This window comes from Ochotona curzoniae, unplaced genomic scaffold, assembly GCF_017591425.1.
Source record: "Ochotona curzoniae isolate NIBS_2020 unplaced genomic scaffold, NIBS_Ocur_1.0 contig_4501, whole genome shotgun sequence".
Classification (NCBI taxonomy): domain Eukaryota; kingdom Metazoa; phylum Chordata; class Mammalia; order Lagomorpha; family Ochotonidae; genus Ochotona; species Ochotona curzoniae.
The window spans coordinates 19,675,704-19,696,712 of record NW_024466307.1 but is presented as its reverse complement, the minus strand read 5'-3'; the positions used below and the strand labels follow the sequence as shown (position 1 = coordinate 19,696,712).

At 41.2% G+C, this 21,009-nt stretch overlaps 1 protein-coding gene across 1 annotated transcript in view; it reads left to right on the top strand.

The window, feature by feature from the left end:
• Positions 1-21,009, top strand: part of ARHGEF28 (Rho guanine nucleotide exchange factor 28) — a 112,172-nt gene that overhangs the window by 18,894 nt on the left and 72,269 nt on the right. Inside the window, 7 exon segments of the mRNA XM_040985911.1 lie at positions 1,994-2,213; positions 2,216-2,273; positions 7,423-7,630; positions 10,238-10,349; positions 14,202-14,244; positions 18,795-18,918; positions 19,222-19,354. Of these exon segments, the coding sequence (XP_040841845.1) occupies positions 1,994-2,213; positions 2,216-2,273; positions 7,423-7,630; positions 10,238-10,349; positions 14,202-14,244; positions 18,795-18,918; positions 19,222-19,354 (898 nt within the window).

Sequence of the window (21,009 nt, the reverse complement as noted above, 5' to 3'; positions counted from 1 at the left end):
TCACTTGTGTCAAATATGCAATCTTTCTAGTGACAGTATTGTGAGAAAGTTACATTTTTATGTGTTCTAAGATGTATCAATATGTAAACTTTCCCAAACCAAAAATAAAGTTAGGATATAAGTTCTCTTTGAGAATATTTTGAATGAGAAATGGATTGCTTTAGTAATGTGGCACAAATAAGTCTGACCCCGCCCCCCCCCCCATAAAGCCGGAAAGTGAGACACAGAATTAGAAATAACTCAAGTAGCTCCATCCTGCAAAATGAAGACGGTTGCTAAATAGATGTGATGAAGCTTGAGAAGCAGAACTGAAATCTATTCCGGAGTCACTGAGCTCATTATGTAGGTGTAGGACAGAAACACACAGCCTTGCAGTGTTCCAGTATCAGCTTGGAGAGTGAGCATCATGTGAAGGCCTGTTAAGGTGATTTCTAACAATGCCTGCAAAGTGTCTTCTCTGCCTCACCCCAGCACAGAAGTCTAATAATATGGCTCTTTTCAATTAATTAATTAGTTTTAACATTTATTTATTTATACTATTTTTTTTAAATTTCCCATTAAATTTTAAGGGTATCATGCTATCTGATAAGGAACTTCTCAAGACAAATCGAACATTTCTCTGTCATATAAACTCTTTTGAAAGAGTATTTGGAATTAATCATTTAGACCTACCTAGTTTTATATTTATAGAAAGCTTGTATATCTTTTTGTCTAATTCCCCCAAATACTAGTATTTTTCCATGTTTCGTTGTGTTGTTCTCTTAGTGTGTGTATGTATGCTTAATGTGTGTGCAGATAGTTAAAATATATGTAAATGTTTCAACTGTTTCCCCTTTTTCACTTCCCGATTTTTCGTGGTGCTTTCCTAAACACATGGACTTTTGTGAAAGTGCTGCATGGTTAACAAAGTCAGGAAATGATCACTGATACGATGCTAGTCTTTAGATCTTGCTCCAGTTTAGCCAGTTCTGTCAGTAATGGTTTTTGGGTGCTGTCTTTTGTTGTTGTATCTTTTAATCTGGGACAGATCTTTGTCCTTTTATGAGTTTGGTTTCTTTTTAAGAGTAAGCATCACCTTTTTGTTTTTGAGTGAATGTCTCAAATTTTTGTTTGTAATGTTCTGATACTTGGATTCATGTTCTAAATGTTTGGCTGGAGTTCTGTGGAAGAGCTGATGTAACCTTTGATGCACCGTATCAGCGGGTGCATGGTATAAATCTTTTCCATAATCGGTGGCTTATTTTACTTCTGCTATGATTCTTTTTTAGTGAAGTCAGTATTATTTTTTAAGTGTACTGTCAGAATATTTTGAGATTGTAGCCATTTCGTTACTCCTTAGATTTGTACCCACGGGTTTAAGCATCCATGTAGGTGATTACAATGATGCTCGTTAGTTCAGGACTCCCAATTTTTCCCTTTTGTTGCTTTTGCCTTTGATGGCTTTGTCTCCATGTGGCGTCACTCTCTTCCTTGTAACTGTCTTGTTCAGCAATAGAGCATTTTGATGATCTCCACCTCAAATCCTGAGGTCATGACCCCCTTCATGCTGAGATCCAGTGTTTGGATGAAGCAGGATCGTTGTTCACATCTGTAGGCTGGGCTACCCTCTTCTGCGATGACGTCCCTGTGGTTCTTAGGGCCCTCCACCAGCTCCCTGTTCTCCATGATCTTCCCACTCTGCAATCTCAAGGCAGGAGCACAAGGGGTTTGATGCTTGCTGGATGTGGCACTCCCTGACTGCTGTGACACGATTTACTTTGAAGTTGGGGGATTTTTGTGTCTTCTGCTTATTTTATAATCACTAGCCTATAAAATCCTCAGCTGATCAATGTGATGGCAGACACAAGAACAGAAACATATTGTGGCAGAATTCTTTATTTACACAAAACAAGACAAAAAGAAAAAAAAAAACACAAATGAGAAAGAAGGTGGAGTGTTTTCATTTGGGAATTGTACCCAGCCTTTGCTGAGCGAGTCTTCTTCCACTTTCCAGGTTGGCGATCTGGACATCAGCTATGTCAATATAGAGGGGATTCATGCCAACGCCAGTGCTGAAGCCGTGGGCTCCAGTCCGGGCTCCCAGAGCTGCATGTACCTTCCTCCTGCGGAAAACAGCCCTGGTATGTTGTTCCCAGGCAACGAAATGATGGCCAATCCTGAAGCCAGACAGCCCTTACGTCCACACCTAGCTCCTAGCTCACACACTTCCAATTTGATCTTCATTTAGGTCTTCATGGATCCAAGAGAGAACAAACTCATCTTAAGAAAAGAAGGTAAGATGTCATATTCTAGAGAAAAACAGGAGAAAATCTAAGAACCTTATTGCTACATTTGAAAAATTCTAGTTTTGAATTCTTTATCAGCCCTACCACTTTCATCTGTACACGAAAATGTTGTCGCTCTTGGGGCTGGCATTGTGGCATCATCGGTTAAGCCACCACCCGTCGTGTTAACAGCCTGTATGGGTGCTGGTTCCTGTCGCAGCTGCTCCACTTCTGAGCTACCAGCTCCCTGCTAATGTGGCTTGGAATGTGGCAGAAGATGACCCAAGTGTTTGGGTCCTTGCCACGTATGTGGGAGACCCAGGAGAAGCTCTGGGCTCGTTTCCATGGCCTTCCCAGCCCTAGCTACCGTGGCCAGTTGAGGAGTGAACCAGCAGATGAAAGATCTCTTTCTCTCCCTCTCTGTAATTCTGCCTTTCAAATAAATCAATACATCTTGTTTTTTTTTTTTAAAGCACGTAAGAAAACGGATTAAAGTGTAGTAAAAGAAAGCACGATGAGATACCCTTTCATACCTACAAGGTTGACAAAAACTTGAGAATCTGAGACTGTTTTGGTGGCATGGGAATTCCTATGTTGAACTGATGGGAGCAACCTTGTCTACACTTTTGAAAATAATTCGAGATGATTGCATGAAGCAGAATGTGCATTTTGCTCTTGTGCGCTGGAAGGTGCTGAAATGTTACTTCAAAGATGCATGGAAAATTTAGTTAAAGCTAATTGAAGTTAAGCTAATTGCCTATTGGTGCAAAGCAGTTTTAAGTCCATTTTTCATAATATACACTTCCACAGGCCTTGTGAATTTCTCTTTTACTCCTGAATATCCTTGATAACTTCTGACCATTCATAGAGAAATGAAACTAAAAGGCAAGGCACAGTTTTAATGAGCTTTTACAGGACACCTCATTTTTATTGCAACAGCAAACAACCCAAATATTCTATGAAACATAATGTAATATGCTAAAAATAAATGAATTACAACTGTATCCACATGTATTCTCTGCCGCATAAAGTTGAATTTAAAAAGCCAAGAAATACTTGGGTTTGCTTTCATTTTCATAAAATTTTTAAAAATCAGCAAATTTGTTATTAGGATTCATAAATGGGTGCATAAGCTATAAAGAAAAATAAGAAGAGGAAGTAGAGGCAATCCGCAAATTCAGAATATTTGTTACATTTACTAAGGCTTGGGAATGCAGTAGCCTGCCAGAGTGTGTCATGGTGTGGTGAAAGTTCAAGTTTCACTTGAGTGGGCTCATGTGTCTTTGGTTCATTTCTGTGTTACAGAACTTACAGATGCTTATGTATGTTTTCTTGTGTGTATGGATAATGTCATTAACACAATGGTTTTATTGTATACAGTGCGGTTATATGTTTATACTTTTGTATGCTTACACTTGTTTTAGTGTCTGTCTGTGCTGCATAGTGTAAATGTTCTATAGGGGATAAGCTAGTTTCCAACTGGTTTCATTTTGTCCAATTTCTTTGGGAAGTAGTTCACTTCCTTCCCTTGCTTTTTTTTTTTTTTTTTTGCTTCATAGTTACATGCTGATTTTCTCACATTAAATATTATTCAAAGTGAAGATAGAGTAATATACCTATGTGAATGCATACATAAATTTTTTAAAAACAGATTTTTTTGTTTTGGAAAGGATTTACAGAAAGAAGGAGAGACAGAGAGAAGAATCTTCCATCTGCTGCTTCACTCCCCAGTGGCCGCAATGGCCGGAGTCGAAGCCAGGAGCTTCTTCTAGGTCTTCCATGTGGGTATAGGGATGCAAGGCTTTGGACCATCTGCTGCTGCTTTCCCAGGCCACAAGTAGAAAGCTGGATGGGAAGTAGAGCAGCTGGGACATGAATTTGCGCCCATATGGCATCCTGGCACTTGGAGGTAGAGGATTAACAAGTTGAGCTATTGCGCCAGACCCAGAATGTGTATATAAATGCTTATTAATGAACATCCTGTAAGTGAATGACTATGAAGCTGAGATTGAATTGATCAGGATGGAAAGACAGAGGAGCCAGCAATCAGTAGGTACTAATCATTGTGCTGGTATTTTGCACTGATAACACAACTCAAGTTTGTAAAAAACCCAAAAACCTTAAATAGCAGGTATTGTTCTTGGAGATGATGTCTGACACATAAATGATAAAGAAGCAATTTTGTTTTGTATTCTGTAAATTTGTAGGTGCTACACAGTTATTAAACTCATGGCTCTGCATGTACTTGGATCTGTTGGGACAGAGGCTTCCGAACGCAGAACTCATTGAAGTGTGTGATAGGGACATTGAGGTGGCCTCTCTAAGATCTGTCAGGTCTGTGGCCCTAGACTTTTTTTTTCCCTCCCAGGAGGCCCTCTAGGAATGTGGGGCAGACAAGGCACTAACAGTCTCTGTGCTGCTTATGCAAACATTCATGGAGTGTCCACATTCCACTCTTGGGCCGTGGTCGTGTTCTGGGAAGTTTTAACATTTCACTGTAGAGCTTATCCTCTTGGGAATATAGGAGAGTCTTCAGGATGTCACTGTGGAGAGAGAGGAAGGACCCAGGGAAAGATGATTAGCTACGTCTCAGAACTTCCCTCTATCTCTCACCTACCCCTGAGCTGGTCCCACAGGCTGACTATCCCATGGATAGGATCTAGCGGAAAGGACCAGTGCCCATGGGAAGGCCCTGTTTGACTCTGTAGCTGGAGTTTCCTCCTTCAGTGGATGTGTGGTGGAAGTGTGTGACACACTTGACAATGACCTCAGAGCGACATGCACCTGTTTCATGAATAGGAGAATAAGAATAGCCTGGGAGTCTGGGAACTTCTAATGATGGAGAAATGTCAGGGCACACAATAACAATAAGGGTTAGTATAGGACAAGACCAGCTTGGACTTTAGTGCTAAGACTTGGAGGTTTGAAATATTTTAATGTTACTAAAGTATGCACCATATATAGCCATTATAGTAATTAAATTCAGTAGTTTTTTGAGAAGCCACAAGGAGAAAATAAGCAATAGAGTGTCTAATTAAAAAATCTTACGTGACAAATTTTAGGTGACAGAAAACAAGAATTTATTTTATTCTAAAACTTGTTTTCTGGTCACAGAATAAAGCATTCATTGACCTGTTCCTCTTGGGGGAAAGTAGAAAATTACTGTTGTAAAATGAAAATGTAGCTAAAAATTGTATCTCTCAGAGCTTTTTTGTTTTTTTAAATCGCAATTGGGAGCAAGAATTGCCTTTCACACCATGAAAAAAAAAAAACCACTTGGCATATGTTCTGAAGTTTTCGGAAGAGAATTCTGGTCACAGGAAATGACTGTTATAAGTGGAAACATGGCTGGAGGTTACCTGGATGCACATGTCCTTATCTTGTCAGTGTCTTAGGTTAATGGCATCATGGAGAAAAGCAGCAGTTGAATTTTAGTGAGTAGAAAAACAAATGCCATGTAGTATACAATGTGAGATAACACAGGTGCATCTAGGATGCCTTCCTAATGATGGAGACACACAGTCTACCATGAGACAGGCTTGCACCAGACCAGAGTGGCACTCAGGCCACCCATCATTCCAAGAAATTATTATTTTTTTTTAGTGCAGAGATCATAAGCTGGGAGACAAATCCAAAGATGTCCAGAGATGCCAGAGCTGGGGCGTCTGAAGTCTCCTTCCTTTCCTGCCTTTTTGATTGTATTAGGAACCACGCAGAATCCTGAAATATCGGATGCTGAACTAGCGTTTTTACATTCAAAGCCCTGGCATTTACCAGAAATGCTGAGCTTCAAGGGGTGATTCTTTTGGGGGAAGGGAAGGGTGTTGAGCGGGGAGGGGAAGCTGAGATATAATTTAATGGACTCCAAGATATTTGAGTACTGCAGCCCGTCTCCACAAATTGTTGTCTTTTCCTCAATGCCCGAATGAAGGCCCTTGCTGAGTTCTTGAAGGAGAAAACCCAACTTTGCAAACACACACACACACACACACACACATTTTAGAGGAGGGAGAAAATCTTTCATCTGTTAACCCATTCTTCAGATGCTGACAAAGGCTGAAGCCGGGAACCTGGAGCTCCGTCTGGGTCTTCTAATGTGGGTGACAGGTACCCAAGTCTGTCACCTGCTGCCCTTCCAGGATGCGCATGAGCCAGAAGTATCAGAAGCCGAAAAGCCAGGACTTGAACCGGGCCCTCCAACCTGGGATGCGGAGGCCCCAAGGGACAGCAGAGCCCACTTACAGGATGCCTACTCTGCCCAGGACTTTTTATTATTATTATTATTTTTAATAACAAAAATGGTGAATTCAAAATTTCCTTCTCTGTTTCTCCGTATTTCTAAATTTGAACAGTTTCATTGTGTTCCTAGCATTTTTACTTCAGAATTGACAACAACCAAAAAAAAAAGTTCAAAAAATGCATCCTGTGTTAGCAGGAACACTGTTGGCCTTGAAGTTTCATTGATTTGAATGGAAACGTTATGGAATGACCCGGGAATGTGGCAGCTTCAATTCTCTGCCTGTAGTGTTAGGGTTATGAGTAGAATCAAAACTGCAATGGATTTTGCATGAGAATCTTTCCTAGAAATCTCTAAAAATGGTAATGTAGTGTGACATGAGCAGAACCTGGTATGGCTCATTGCTGACACAGTTCTGGGGCGAGACTTCCACACATTTCTTCTCACCTGGGCCCCCTGCCCTCCTTGGCTTCGCAGCTGCAGGCCCAGGAGAGCAGCCACACTGCGTCTTCTCACAGTCAAATCTCCCCCCTTCCCCCTGGGCTCCCTCCCATCAGCCCAGTGGCTCTGTTTGGTCTGCATGTTAAATATTTGAAGAGTTACTATTTGCAACTTGTAATGATTAGATTTACAAATATAAATAGTGAGGTTAGTACTAACTCAAACCAGGTTTTGTTTCTTAGAGTGCCTTCAGGGGACTGGCTTGTGCCAGGAGAAGCATTCATTTGGGGAAATGTGAAATGTTGTTTAAAAAAGAGGAGACTTGGAGGGAGGGAAAAAAAAATAATACAAATCGATTAACTGTCACTTGGAAATTCAGTGAACACCCCTTGCACTCGACAGCAGGGAGGGAGTCTGGTAACAGAACCCCATGGTGCTGTCTGCTTGCCTGCTGACTTACTTTCTGCCCTTGCTCTGTAGTTCCAGCCTGGATGCCTTGGATGCAGACAGTGCCCGGGACGGGCATTCTGAGCACGCTCACGTTTGCTGCACGTCCCAGTCTCACGGTTCTTCAAGAACAGGGACTCCTGCTGGGGAGGAATTGGACTCCTTTGAGAACAACACACTGCCAGATTTTCACATCTCCAGGACCGAGTCACTTTCTCTATCAAGTCATCTACAGCCAAAGGTATTCTTGCTGGTGTCGTTTCTCTCGAGTGTGGAGAATCTGTTGTCTAAATCCATCCATCTCCGCGTAAGAGACAAATTGTGTTTCATGCAAGCATTTGAGTCATTCCTGGGGTGAGGGAGGACCATGTGTTGTCTGATTGAGCCCGTGTTCTAAATCACTCCCAATCAGTCTTAATTTTTATAGGCCAATGGCTGGCTTGCATTTTCATTAACTCACTGTGAGAAATCCCTTCTTTTGTATATTTGGAAAATTGTGCCATATGTCTGGTGTTTTCTATCATCATGCATTAAGGAAAAGGAGAAAACCTCATAGAATTAAGTGAGTTTACATGATCAAAGTTGCGTTGCTCACATAAGTATGTCTTGGCCCGGGAGGTAAATGAAGTTAATAAGGCAGAAGAGATGCTTCCTGCGCATTCCGGGTTGCCTGAATTCTTCTGGAACATCGTAAATGTTGCCAGTGTTTCCAGAGGAGCCAAATGTTCTTTTGCTGGCAGTTTCACATCGAAGTTTACTTCTGTTGTTTTTTTGTTTTTTGAAGTAAATGCATTCATGCAGCTTTGCACTTCTGGATCTAAATGTATGCTTCTTCCTACTTGGTTCCTTTTATGTCTACTTTTAATTGAAATTGTTTAGTACTATCAAACAATGTGCCACTATACCAGAATTTCTTTTGCTGTGGTTGTTATGATAATGCCTTATTTTTAGCATTATTTCCTATATATTAAATGTGTTTTATGCATGTACCACATGATTTTCTTATAACTCATGCAGACTATAAGTACTGCTTGTTTTTTTTTTGTTTTATTATTACTTTTAAAAGTTTTCTATATTTGTTTTAAAGGTAGAGTTATAAAGAGAGACTGAGAGATGGCTAGACAGATGGATTTTATTCCCTGGCTCACTCCCTAAAAGGCTGCAATAGCTAGAGAGAGGCCAGACTGAAGGGAGGAGTCAAAAGCTTCATTTGGGTTTCCTCATGTGGGTTCAGGGACCCAGGGACATGGACCATCTTCCACTGCACATGAGTAGGAAGCTAGATCATACGTAGAGCTGCTAGGAGTTGAACCAGCAGTCACATGGGATGCCAGCATTGCAGGTGGTGGGATAACCCACTGTACCACAGTGCTGGTCCCTTGTGCTCTTCAAAAATCATTACTTTATTGTTTGCACTGATGACAATCTGGTAAGGTCAATGTGTTGTCCAGGTTATCCCAGTGCAGTCACAGAGGTGGAAATCAAGTCTAGACTTTTGACCACAGATACTTGGTCATTTTTTTTCTTGGCTGTGAGACCTGTAGAGTGATGCTGATATTTTGAAATTGAATGTCGTGATATTTTTCAGTAAAAAGAAATGGTGGTTGTTGCCAGTGTGGATACTTTTTAGAGTTGCATTTGAGGTAGTCTTTGAGAAACAGTTGCACGTCATTCAGGAAGTATATCTGTCTTATAAAATAGATCTTGCCTTGCTTCAGAAATTACCCAGAATGACTTTCAGCCAAACGGTTCTGGACTGATTTCCGAGTTCCATTTCATGAAAAGTTGTTACTATCCATGACTTCAGTGGAGAGGGTGGCACTTGGCAAGGGTGCCCTGGAGGCAGCTCACCTGCTGAGGTTTGAGGATGCTCAGGCCTTGCGAGCAGGCAGCCACAGCTAGGCCCGGAAATGAGGTCAGGCTTCTGTTTTCAGCTCCCCTCTGTGTTCCTGGAGCCAGTGAACTCATGGCACCCCTGTGGCTTCATTGAGGACGGCTAGGGACTATGTGGAGATTCAGATAGTTCCCTGTGGCTTGATGTTTGGTAGACAAAGCTCCAACTTTGAATGATACCTTCAAATTCCCCAGGTAGAACCAGTCCTCCAGCCGGTTGGGCTAGGGTGCTGCTATACATGGCCTTAACGAGATTCTGTTGTATATTAATTTAAAGTTTCTAGAACATAAAATCTCATGTTTTAATTCTCCTGTCATGCTGCTTGTTCTTGAGTGCTGTCACTGTAATAACAGAAAGAATGTCGAATTTGGAAAACAGAAAAATGGCAGGTCATTTAGAAAAAGTAATATTAAAGATCTATAAATCATCAGTGATGTTTCAGCATCTCTCCAGGAACTCCAAATTTACTTAGGCACTGAAAGACGGTCACGTAGTAGGGGTGAGTGTTTTGATGTGGTCTGTGTCCTTTGCAATTGTGCGTGAATTGGAGTTCTGTGATGCCAGCTCCCTGCCAGCGCAAACTCTGGGAAGTACTCAGGTCCCTGTGGCCATGGAGGAAGCCTGGAGTCAGCTGCTGACTTCAGCTTCCCAAACATCTGAGCTGTGAACATGCGAGAGCTTTCTCTCTGGCTCTGTTAAAACATCACTTGGCGAAAACATATTTGTTGTCTGTAGTTCTTATTGTTGCTCATTAGATCTTCAGATATGATAGCTGACTTCACTATCACAATCATTTTAATATCTGTGTATACCCTATATTGTCATTTTGTGTACGGTAAATATATTTAAGTAAATTTATTTTAAAAGATGGTGGTTAACATGAATGATGAACGCATGTGCAAGTCTCCTGTAGAATTGTAAAAGAAAAAAATTTTTTGTGGTGTTCTCTTTCAGGAATCCTTGCTTTCTGGAATCCGCTCACGTTCTTATTCCTGTTCATCAACTAAAATTTCTTTAGGAAAAACTCGATTGGTGCGTGATTTTCCAGTGTGCAATTCAAACGAGGGTAAGCATTGTTCACTGTTTTGTTCTGGAACATTCTAGATAGTGTAAGTACATTAGATAGGCAAGAAGAACAGCAAGAAATGCCGAGCCCGTTCTCGTCATTGTTTTTTCTAAGCTCAGAGCTCATTGGAAATCCGTGCTTGAACTGAATGTTTTCCTTGATGATGGTGCAGACTAGAATTGAGTCCAGGCAGATATTGTAAGAGTTTCAGAGCATTTTATCTAAGCAAATTAGTACAAATTACTTTTGCCAGCCCTACAAAGTGCTAAAACAATTCAGACTCTTCAGAACCAAAGCATTGCAAAATGGATCTTTTTCTTTGGCAAGGGACTTTAAAGAGTTGAAGTAACAATATATTTGCAACAGGAGTAAGTTAGCCTGATCTCATTTTTTTTGTGGCAATGTAAACAATCAATATTACAACTTAAAAAAAATTAATTAAATGTAATACACTTATGCCAGATGCAGATCGTGAGTATATAGCCTGATGAATTTTCAAAATCCAGATCTATAGATTTTTTTTTTCAATTTTAGATCTATAAATACAAGTATGGACAATTTATATTTCTTTGTAGTCACTGCCCGTTGTTGACCCTATTTTCAGCTTTATTCTGAAGTACAATTTCAGATTTCTGTAAATAATGTATAATAATGATATGAAGAGGCATATTTGGAATTATACATGCCAATGTAATGGACAAGATATTAGAGTGAGATTTTTGTCAATGAATGAGCTTATGCCTTTCTTGTTTGTTAGCTATTTGAGACACAAGAAATAAAGCATCATATGCGCCTTGGCATCCTATTGCCCAACAGACAATATTGAAAATAAGGTCTCTTTTCTTTCTCTTTTCCTTATTTTTACTTTATCAATTTAAAAAATGATTTTATATCTGTATGCCATGTGGAACAATAGTAAATAGATCATTTTTTGTGGTTGGAGTTACTCTCCTAAGATATGATTTACATGTCCTGGGTGTTGAAATAATTATGTATTGAGTGAATTTTTATAGGCATGATACATAAAAATATAAATTGTGTTATACAGTTTTTTTTTTCTGGGACATGTTATTAAGAGTAGAAATCAAGGTGGATGATAAATGTTCTTATTTTGGAGTGAAGAAAGGGAGAAAAGTTGTAAGAGAAAGGAAAGGGTTAAAGGAGGTGGGTTGAATTAGCTCTCATGCCTTCTGGGTCTGTTTTTCTCATTTCATGGCTCTTTCTGGGGTCTCCACATTTCCTCCAGCCTCCGTTTGATAAGAGCTTGGCATCTTTTTCGCTGATGGGCCTAGTTTTAAGCAGTTTGCAAATAGAGAGACTTGTATATACCTATGATCCTACCTTTATATTTGAGTGTACCTGATTTGTACAGAGTTCTAAAGCTTGAAATTATGGATGACTGAAAAGAAATTTATTGTCCATAGAGGACAAGAACCCTTATTTATTAATTGTTTATTTCTTTAAACATTTATTTGTTTTTGTTAGAAATATTTACACAGAGGGAAGAGAAAGAGAGAAAGAGCATCTGTTGGTTCACTCCCCAAGTGGCCTCAACAGCTGGAACTGAGCCAATCCAGAGCCAGGAGCCAGGAGCACCTTCTGTGTCTCCCATGTGGGTGCAAGATCCCAAGGCTTTGGGCCATCCTCTACTGCTTTTTCAGACCAAAAACAGCAAGCTGGAATGGAAATAGAGCAGCTGGGATATGAACTGGTGCCCATATGGGATCCTAGTACATGCAAGGCACGCACTTTAGCCACTAGGTTGTAGTGCTGGGCCCCTTATTAATGATTTAATGAGCAAGGAATGATATCTTTGCCTTGCATAAAACTTAATCTTTACGTTTTCCGTTACTTGGAAGAATGAAAAAATCAGTTTCTCTGTTTTTTTTGGGGGGGTGGTGGTAAATAGAACCTTATATATATATTTTTAAATAGAACTTTATTTTTAGACAAGTATATTTACAGATAAGATTGTCTGGATGAAATTTTATAGTATCTAGGCATTAAGAATTGTAACCAGGAAATATACAAAAGTTCCAAGGGATAGAGCTCTATGGCTGCAAATGGTTGGATTGGATTCATTAACTCTTAATGCGGAAGGAATAGTTGTAAGTGCTTCTATGTAATAAAAGCATAGGTGTGATGGTTTGTCTAGTTTTAAGATGTTTCTAATGCTTCGTTACTTAATTTACTTAATCAAAAGTAAATGGATGCTGGTGTTGTTGTAGATTGTCCCTTGGTGAGTTTTGAACAGTCCTAGAACTTTTTCAGAAGAATCCTAGTCTCCTTTGATTCCAGTAGTGAGCTGCCCTATGTGGCACAGAACATACTGCAAATATGCAAAGGCAGGGTGGTCTTTTAATCTTTTTATTTTTATTTGTGATGTTCAATGTCCTCAGTTTCAAAGGGTTTCTTACGATGATGTCTTATGCCTCTTTTTTGGAGCCAAGAGTGAAGTGGTTATAATTTTAATATTTAATATTTGTGCACATAAAACAAAATCAAGCTTTTAAATTCTCTCTGGTACACTGTGGGTTTAGATAGAAAGAAACATCGTCAGTATTGAAGTGATTACTTTTATTATCTGTCTCATCAAGATGGGCAAAGTGTTCTATATTCAAGAAGTAGGAGTGAATTAAGCGTAGTTTTTAAAGTTCTATGAACAACTAGATGGAATTCTACTAGATTTTGTCCAGTTGCTTCAATCTGTTCTGTTACTTTACAGCTTGATTATCTTAGGAACATGGTTAATCTCTTGGAACGTCACCCTGTTTACAATAAGCGACATGGTTTCTATGCCCGTGATTTAATTTTGAGCAACATTTAATCATAACTATAAAATAAAGCCTTCAGATTCTTCCAAGTCGATTTTCTGTTATGGACAAGCATGCATTAAGTACAACATTAATATTTACACATTTCAGGGGATATATATATTCTCCTCCTTAGGAGGAAACTTCAAAAAGTTTATGAAAAAAAAAAAAGCCAAGTTCCTTCATGTGCAGAAGTTTTTGAACTCCATGTGTGGTTCTTTATAATACCAACATCCTGTGAAGTTTTGGAAGGCCCCTTTGTATCTCTGGCCCGTTTCCCTTTGCAAACTCGCGGTACCTCCTCACTGTAGTGGATCGTGACGGTAAAGGATTTGTCCTGCTCTGTAGATGGTGTGCTCCACAGTGGCCGCGCCCTCCTTCAGTCTCTCTCCTTGTCTAAGTCAGTATCTGTGCTTCAGCCCTGCAGTAAGTACTCCACTCTGCAGACGAGATGGCGTGAGGCTGCTTGCATGAACCTGCCCTCCCACCCTCCACCCGTCCCGTGTGGAAAGGTGGTTCCCACTTTCCCACGGGCCCGCAAAGCAGGGCGCTGAGCTGGCTGCTGCCAGGATTTGATAGAGGCGCTGGCGGCTGGACTAAGATGCACTCTTCCTTCTGCTAGCCTTCGAGACTTTTCCTTTGAGCTTTGCCAAAAAGCAGCTAAGCTATTTATTGATTCTGTATGCTTGGAAATTCATGTTAAGAAACAGGAATGAAGCTCTGGTGAGAAGTAATCAAAAAGATGCAACTTGTTCTCTGTACTTCTGAAAGTTTGCTGCTCTTTGCTCATGCTGACTTCCTTCACAAGTCTTGAACTGCTGCTGAGTTTTGGCTTCCTTCCCAGCCTCTCCAAACTAGAAAAAGTGATGAAAGGATCCAGAGCAATGCCCTAGTTTTATAAGATGGCTTTTCTCCTGCTGTTTTTTTAGCTGGGAATGTATAGAATGATAAAACATGGCTGGACACGTGCATTTCAGAATAACACATAACTGTTCATTTGTCTGTCTCCATTTTCACTTATTTTTCCTGTGTCTCGCAGAGCAAAGAGCTTACAGCCTGTCGGAGCCTCCAAAAGACCAAAGGTACCTGAACTCTTTCATTTTCCCCAGGGACCGCTTGATCCACGGTCAAAGTGTCTGCATGTCATTTTTTTATGTCTGTGCGGTATCTCATGATAGGTTTCGGCATGACCAGCCCGTGTGGTTTGTGTCGGTGGAAGTAGCCAGCCCCTCCTCTCAGTCCCCAGATGTTCAGGCCTCGGCACTAAGCCACATGCCTCCAACTTGCACAGGACCCAGAGAGAGCAGGGGGAGGACAGACAACTTTGGAAAGGCCACAGATGTGCTCTGGGCCTGTTCCTCAGGGACATGATCACCTGTTCGGTGATTGATTCCTGAGAGGGGTCAGTGACAAAAAACGCCTACACATTGCCTTTCTCTCTCTCCGAAGATTATGTTGAATTTTTATTTGCAAGGCCGAGTTACAAAGAGAAAGAAGCACAGGGAGGAAGAGGTCTTCCATCCACTAGTTTATTCCCCACATGGCTGCAACGGCCGCAGCTAAGCTAATCTGAAGCTAGGAGCCAGCAGTTTCATTGAAGTCTCCCATGTGGGTGTGGGGGCCAAGCACTTGGGCCATCCTCTTCTGTTTTGGTAGGCCATGAGCAGGAGTGGGACAGCCGGGATAGAACTGGCACCCACATGGGATGCTAGTGCTACAGGGTAGAGGATTAGCGTGCAACACCTCTGTGCTGACCCCAGAACCTTCCATTTTTATCAGTCAGGATGAACCTGCTGTCTTCTTTTTTATGGATTTTTGCTCGGCACTTCTGAATTTGAAGCAGAGGATAAATGATGCAGAAAGTGCTTTAAGCATTACAGATTTTCTGGTTGATAATGTAGTTCCAGTTAAGCATCTGTATTTTTTTTCCCTGTTTCTCTAGAAGGTAGAACTATTGCAACAGTCAAGCTTGGGTAGCAGACAAGTATGACAATGTGGTTTCTGAGTTCTACCAGACTTGATTAACTTACTACCCATGACTCATAGTGAAACAGTGAGGGTACTTTGTGGAGCAAGTTCTAGAAATAATGTCAGTCTTGGGATCTAAGCCGTTATCTGTCAGAGAGTAGGGTCCCTTTACTTTTGATAATATTCATGCTAAGGCTGTGAACATTTTAATATAATATGGCAAGGGAAACTATTTTAAGTCTTAGAATGAAAGTGTCATGGGAAAAAGCATCTTTTTGTTCATTTCTGGTTTTTTACAATGAGGCGAAGCTTTCCGGGGGGTACAGACAGGAAGACCAAGGATCCCTTGGGAGACTAGAATGATAATGATGGTGATGGCGTTGGGCAGTGACGATGATGATGGCAGCAGAAGCAGTAGTAACTGACAATTATGGAGTGTTTTATGTACTTTGCACTGCTTTAAATAGCTTGCATTGATCACATTGTTTAAGCAGTGTACTTCCAAATTCTGGAATTTGATCATCATCATGGTTCTCATTTTGATTGTCAGTCTTCTCTCTGTCATCTTTTTAATGTTTTGGTTGATGAAGATTCTTCTTTGAAAAAAAAAATCAGGAATATTTATAAGAGGAGCAACAGTGTCACACTTGACCGAGCAGACACCTCTGAGATGTTTTAATTTGGATGGGATGTGTGTGAAGTCCCTGTCTCACTCCTAGTTCCCTATCACTTTTTTTTCCTGTTCCCTAATCTTCCTTGGAAAGCTCCAACTCTCTCATTTTCTTTAGTGTGTGTGGTGGAACAGGTCGTTAGGTCATTCACCCTGTCCCTGGCACGTCATTGGCTGCGCATTGAGATCCCCTGCCATACTTAAGGTTTTGCTCTGGTCCTGTTCTTCTTTGGAATTCTGTTATTTATATTAGATAATTTCTGGAAAAATAATGGGTAACTAGATGTAAAGATGTTTTATCCTAGACCTTAAAGGCTCATTTCCAAGACCCGTTTCACTTATTTTGTTTCTTGCTGCCTTGTTTTTTTTTCTTTTAAAGAAATCCTATTATTTGAGTGTTACAGGAAGTCCCCAAGTGTTCATTTTTAATATGAAGAGTGGTACTTCCTTTTAAGACCTTAGATATTTAATTCATTAAAAAAATAGAGAATTATAGATATGGTGAATTGAAGGCTAACTTATTGAAGATCCCAGGGTAGATAGACATTTAGTGTAGCCATTAAGATGCCAGTTAGGCTGCTAAGTCCCATAGCCAAATTCCTGGCTTGACTCCAGTCCAGTTCCTACCAATATGCTGCCCGGGAGGTAATTGATGGTGGTTCAAGTAATTAGGTCCCTGCCAGCCACATGGGAACCAAGATTGAGTTCAAGATTTCTGTTTTTGTCTTGGCCTGACCCAGATATGAAAGAAATTCTCTGCCTTCCAAATTAAATGAAAAAAAAAATGAGGATCCATACATGCTTTTAATATATTTTAAATACATGTTTATTGAAAAGGTAATACCAGGGGAGTCTGAAGCGTGAAGCTTGTAAAAGTTTACTGTGAGAGATTCCACTGGTCATTAAACTGATAATAGAATCAAACACTGTTGTTCTGAGATATAAAAAAGAATTTAACATTCTCAGATTCTTAACAAATGAAAGGTATTTAAATTCTATTGTGAAATTAGTTGGGATTTCTTCCCTCTCCCGGTTCTCGTTTATAGTGCTGGCGTTGAAAAGGTGAATATCACATAGTTAGCACTGAAAAAGAATCAGCCAAAACTCTGCATTTGTCCAGTGTAGACGCAATCTTACCCATCCTCCTAACTGCTGAGAAACCGTGTTTGTGGCAGTGTGTTTCTCCCAGATTGGGGTAGTTCTAAGACTTTAATATTGAATGTTTTAGCATTTGTTTATTTCCTTTGTCATCTCTTGGGTCCTGCCAACCTTTGAGCTTAAAATGTTAAGTGAGGTGGTTTTATGTAATTTGTACAAGTGTTGGAATAAAAGCCTGAATGTGTTATTTTTTTTGAAAGTGTTATTCTTGATATAGTTTTCTAAAACGTAGAGAAACTGAAAGTACAGTTAGATAATGGGAAATTTTATTTTATTTTTTAAAAGATTTTCTTTTATTTGAAAGGAAGAGTTAGAGAGAGAGAGAGAGAGAGAGAGAGAGAGAGAGAGAGAGAGAGAATGAATCATCCATCTGTTGGTTCAGTCACCAGATGGATGCAATGGGCAGCACCAGGCCAGGCTGAAGCCAGGAGTCAGGAGCTTTCTCTGGGTCTCCCATGTGGGTGCATGCAAGGATCCGTGTATCTGGGCCATCCTCTGCTGCTTTTCCCAGACCATCACCATGGAGCTGGATTGGAAATGAAATAGCTGGGATTCAAATTGGGGCCCATATGGAATGTTGGCATTGCAGTTGCCACATCACAACATGGGCCCCGGGTTTCTTTTGCTTGAGAGAGTTTAGTTGTGCTCCTGTTGGGAGGTAGGGGAGGTGGACTTCTTATTCCCAAGGTCCACACTGACCCAACTGTTGTTTAATTTTGAGGTTTAGGTCTCCTCACTACGGTGCTCTTCTTGTAGACGCCGGAAGGCTGTTATTGATGGTAGAGGCTACATAAAGAGAGGATTCTTTCTAGACTCTCAAATGGCTTTATTTTCATGCTTCCAAAAGTTAGCCTGTCAGATATTATGAAATATGTTTTTGCAAATTAAGAGATTGGCTAAGCTACTAACGGTCCTAGAATATTGATTATGCTAAGCAGTCAGAATTACGACAGAATATTGATTAGGAATATCGATTATGTAAAGTCCTAGAATATTGATTATTTTAAGCGGATTATGACAGAAGCGACTAAAGGTGACTGTAGGAATAGAGGCGAAGTACGATCTTGATCTTCATAAGGCACATTCGATTCTATTTACTTCTTGTTTCCCTTTTCACATGTTTCCATTCCATGGCAACCCAGTTTCACATGCAGGGTTTTAACAAGACTCGTACAATCCAGACTACATCTTTCCATCTACATGGCTCAGAGAAAGCTCTGGAACCACGTACTGATTTTTCTCTAAAAGCAGTCACAGATTTGAATTCTAAAACAACTAATGCAGAGCTCAGATAATTTAGTTTTGTTACCATATGTGCCTGGTACATAGATGCTTGCTGAAGTATAAGAAGGATTCTCGGAAACAGTATAGTCCCGGCTGCTCCTCTTCTGATCCAGCTCCCTGCTATTGTTCTTGGAAAGCAGCAGAGTGTGGCCCAAATGCTTGAGCTCCTAAGCTACTACAGCCAGTTGGGAGTGAGCCATGGATCTCTTTTTCTAAAAATATAAATATAAATACATATATAAATATAAATCTATCGAATGCATGAATCAATCTCTTTTGTTAAAGGAAGGAGTGTGTAGTCTAAGTATGTTCATAATCAATGGTAAAAATGAAAGTCCTGGAAAGTTGTCATTGAAGGCAACATTTTCACAGAGTACAATCATACATTTAATGTCTACCTATAATTGCTTTTAAGTATTTCATGGAAACACATATGTTGCATGCATCCATATAATATATACACACATACATAAGCACATGCCTACCCGTGTATATGTCCTTTGCTCCTTCTTTGGGTCCCATGAACCATAATAACAGGTTCTTTTTTTGTAGAATTCAGGAAGAAGAATGGGATAAATACATCATACCTGCCAAATCGGAGTCTGAAAAATACAAAGTGAGCCGGACTTTCAGCTTCCTCATGAACAGGATGACTAGTCCTCGGAATAAATCCAAGGTGGTTACGCTTCCGTCCCTATTCTTGGAAGACAGGGATGCCTTTGCTTCTCAGCCTTTGGTGGAGTCTCCACCTCCCCTCTCAATTCAGTTGCCTCTGAATTTCTCCTTTGCTTAGGGATTAGTCAGACAAGTGCATCCTAGGCGTTATGTATGCCATTTTGGTGTCGTTGTGTTCCTCTGTGCAGTTCTTGTATTCCTAAAGACAGTGAAGAACTTCCGTGACATCTGCGAGAAGCCTGGCTTATGGCATTTTTCTTTCCTTGTCTTCCCCACCTTCCTGCTGCGGCTGCTGCTTATGAAGATGAAAAGCAAGGATGGTAAAGACAAAGAGAAACTCAGTCGACATCAGTGTGTCCCTGCGACATTCTCTGGCGTCCCGCAGTGTTCAGCTTGTGACAAATCAGTCCTGGGGAAAGAGTCATTCCAGTGTTCCAGTAAGTTCTCAGGTCTGGTGTGTGATGTCTGTGTGTTTGTCTTGCTGGGTAGGAAACTCCTTGGGTGTAGTATTGTTGCTAAGCACATTAACATAAACCTAATTTTTTACTTTAGCCACACAGCCACCATGCCTGGGTAGAGTCAGTATTTTCAGTCCATGAACTTGCTGAATCCCAGGCCTGTGTACCTTGCTGCCGACTGATGGCTCCACAGGGATATCCAGAGATGTCCACAGGGTGCAGGCCTAATGCTGAGCTCCCGAGCCCTCCCTCTATAAATGCCCGCTAAATCCTGCAGTTACTGGCAATGCCGTCGTTCTCTGCCAACAATTTGGGAGTGTGTTTCTTTATCTCCTGTTCTCTCACTCCCTGAATCCAGTTCTCAACAATCCTCTTGGCTGTATTTTCAAAATATATGCCAAATCCAGCTGGTTGTCATCGCAACCGCTAATGCCATTCTAGTCTGCAGCCACTGTTTCAGTGGCATCCACCTGGTCCCCTAGGGATCTTATCCCTCAGTGTCTGTTACAGCATCAGCCAGTGTGAGCCTCATGGAGGTGTAGATCTCTGTGTCCCTGGAGTAAAGGCCAGAGCCCTTCCAGCAAACCCTAGAGCTACCCCAGACTATATGAAGGCAGCAGAAACTCAGGGAAGGGCTGGCAGGTTTAAGGAACAGCAAATACGCAGAGGCGGCCTAGGATACAAGAGAATGGGTTACATCCGAGGGAGCCCAGCAGTCCCTGGAAGGGGACTACAACACCCTACCCCTGAGGACATACACAGGACAATGCCGTAACCAACAGGCTTTAGAAAAATCCAGCTACAGAGGGTTATAAACATCCAGGGGTTAACAAAGCTACCCTACCTCCCACCCCCGCCAAACACACCCTGTAGTACTCAGGAAAATTCTCTTCCGTATGCAAACCAAATAACAGTAGCAGATTCACACCTACTCCAGACTACTGCACCGAGACCAGAAACTGCGAATAAACAAATCAGAGAATAAATCCCCCAAATCAACAGGAAAAAAATAACACAATGAGAAAAAGCATCAGCAAAAGCAATGATCCAGATGAGAGAGCCAGCTCCCCACCAAAAAAAGACCAAAAGCCAATATCTATTTCGGAGATGCATGGTGAAGACATGGCTTGTCCTGCACCCTGTCCTGGTTCTCACATCTGCCAGTGGATGCTATGAACTGGCCCAGCTTGGCCTTCTCCCAGACCTGACCAATGCACGTGCTGGCAGGTACTGTAATAACCTGGCCTTGTCTGGGCTGCTCACCTGCAGGGACGACATCCTGACAGAGGAGCTCCTCAAGCTGCTCTATCAGATCACCTCCCAGTGGCAGATCTTATGAACACTGGTGGGTGTTTAGCCCAGTCTGACTTGGCCTGCTTCCTGAAATTGGCAGCCCACACCCATTTCGGCTCTTACTATTGGTTGCCACAGCCCAGCTATGCCTGGTTCACCCCCCCAGACCCAGTTCTCGTGTGCTTCAACAAATGTTGAAACCTAGCCCAACCCCTCCTACACCTACTCTGGCTGTTGCAAGCTGCAGTGGGTGTTGGAGCGTAGCCCAGTCTGGCACACCCCAGACTCGGTCCGCACCCATGCTGAGGCATACTGCAGTCTTGTCCAGCCAAGATTGTCAC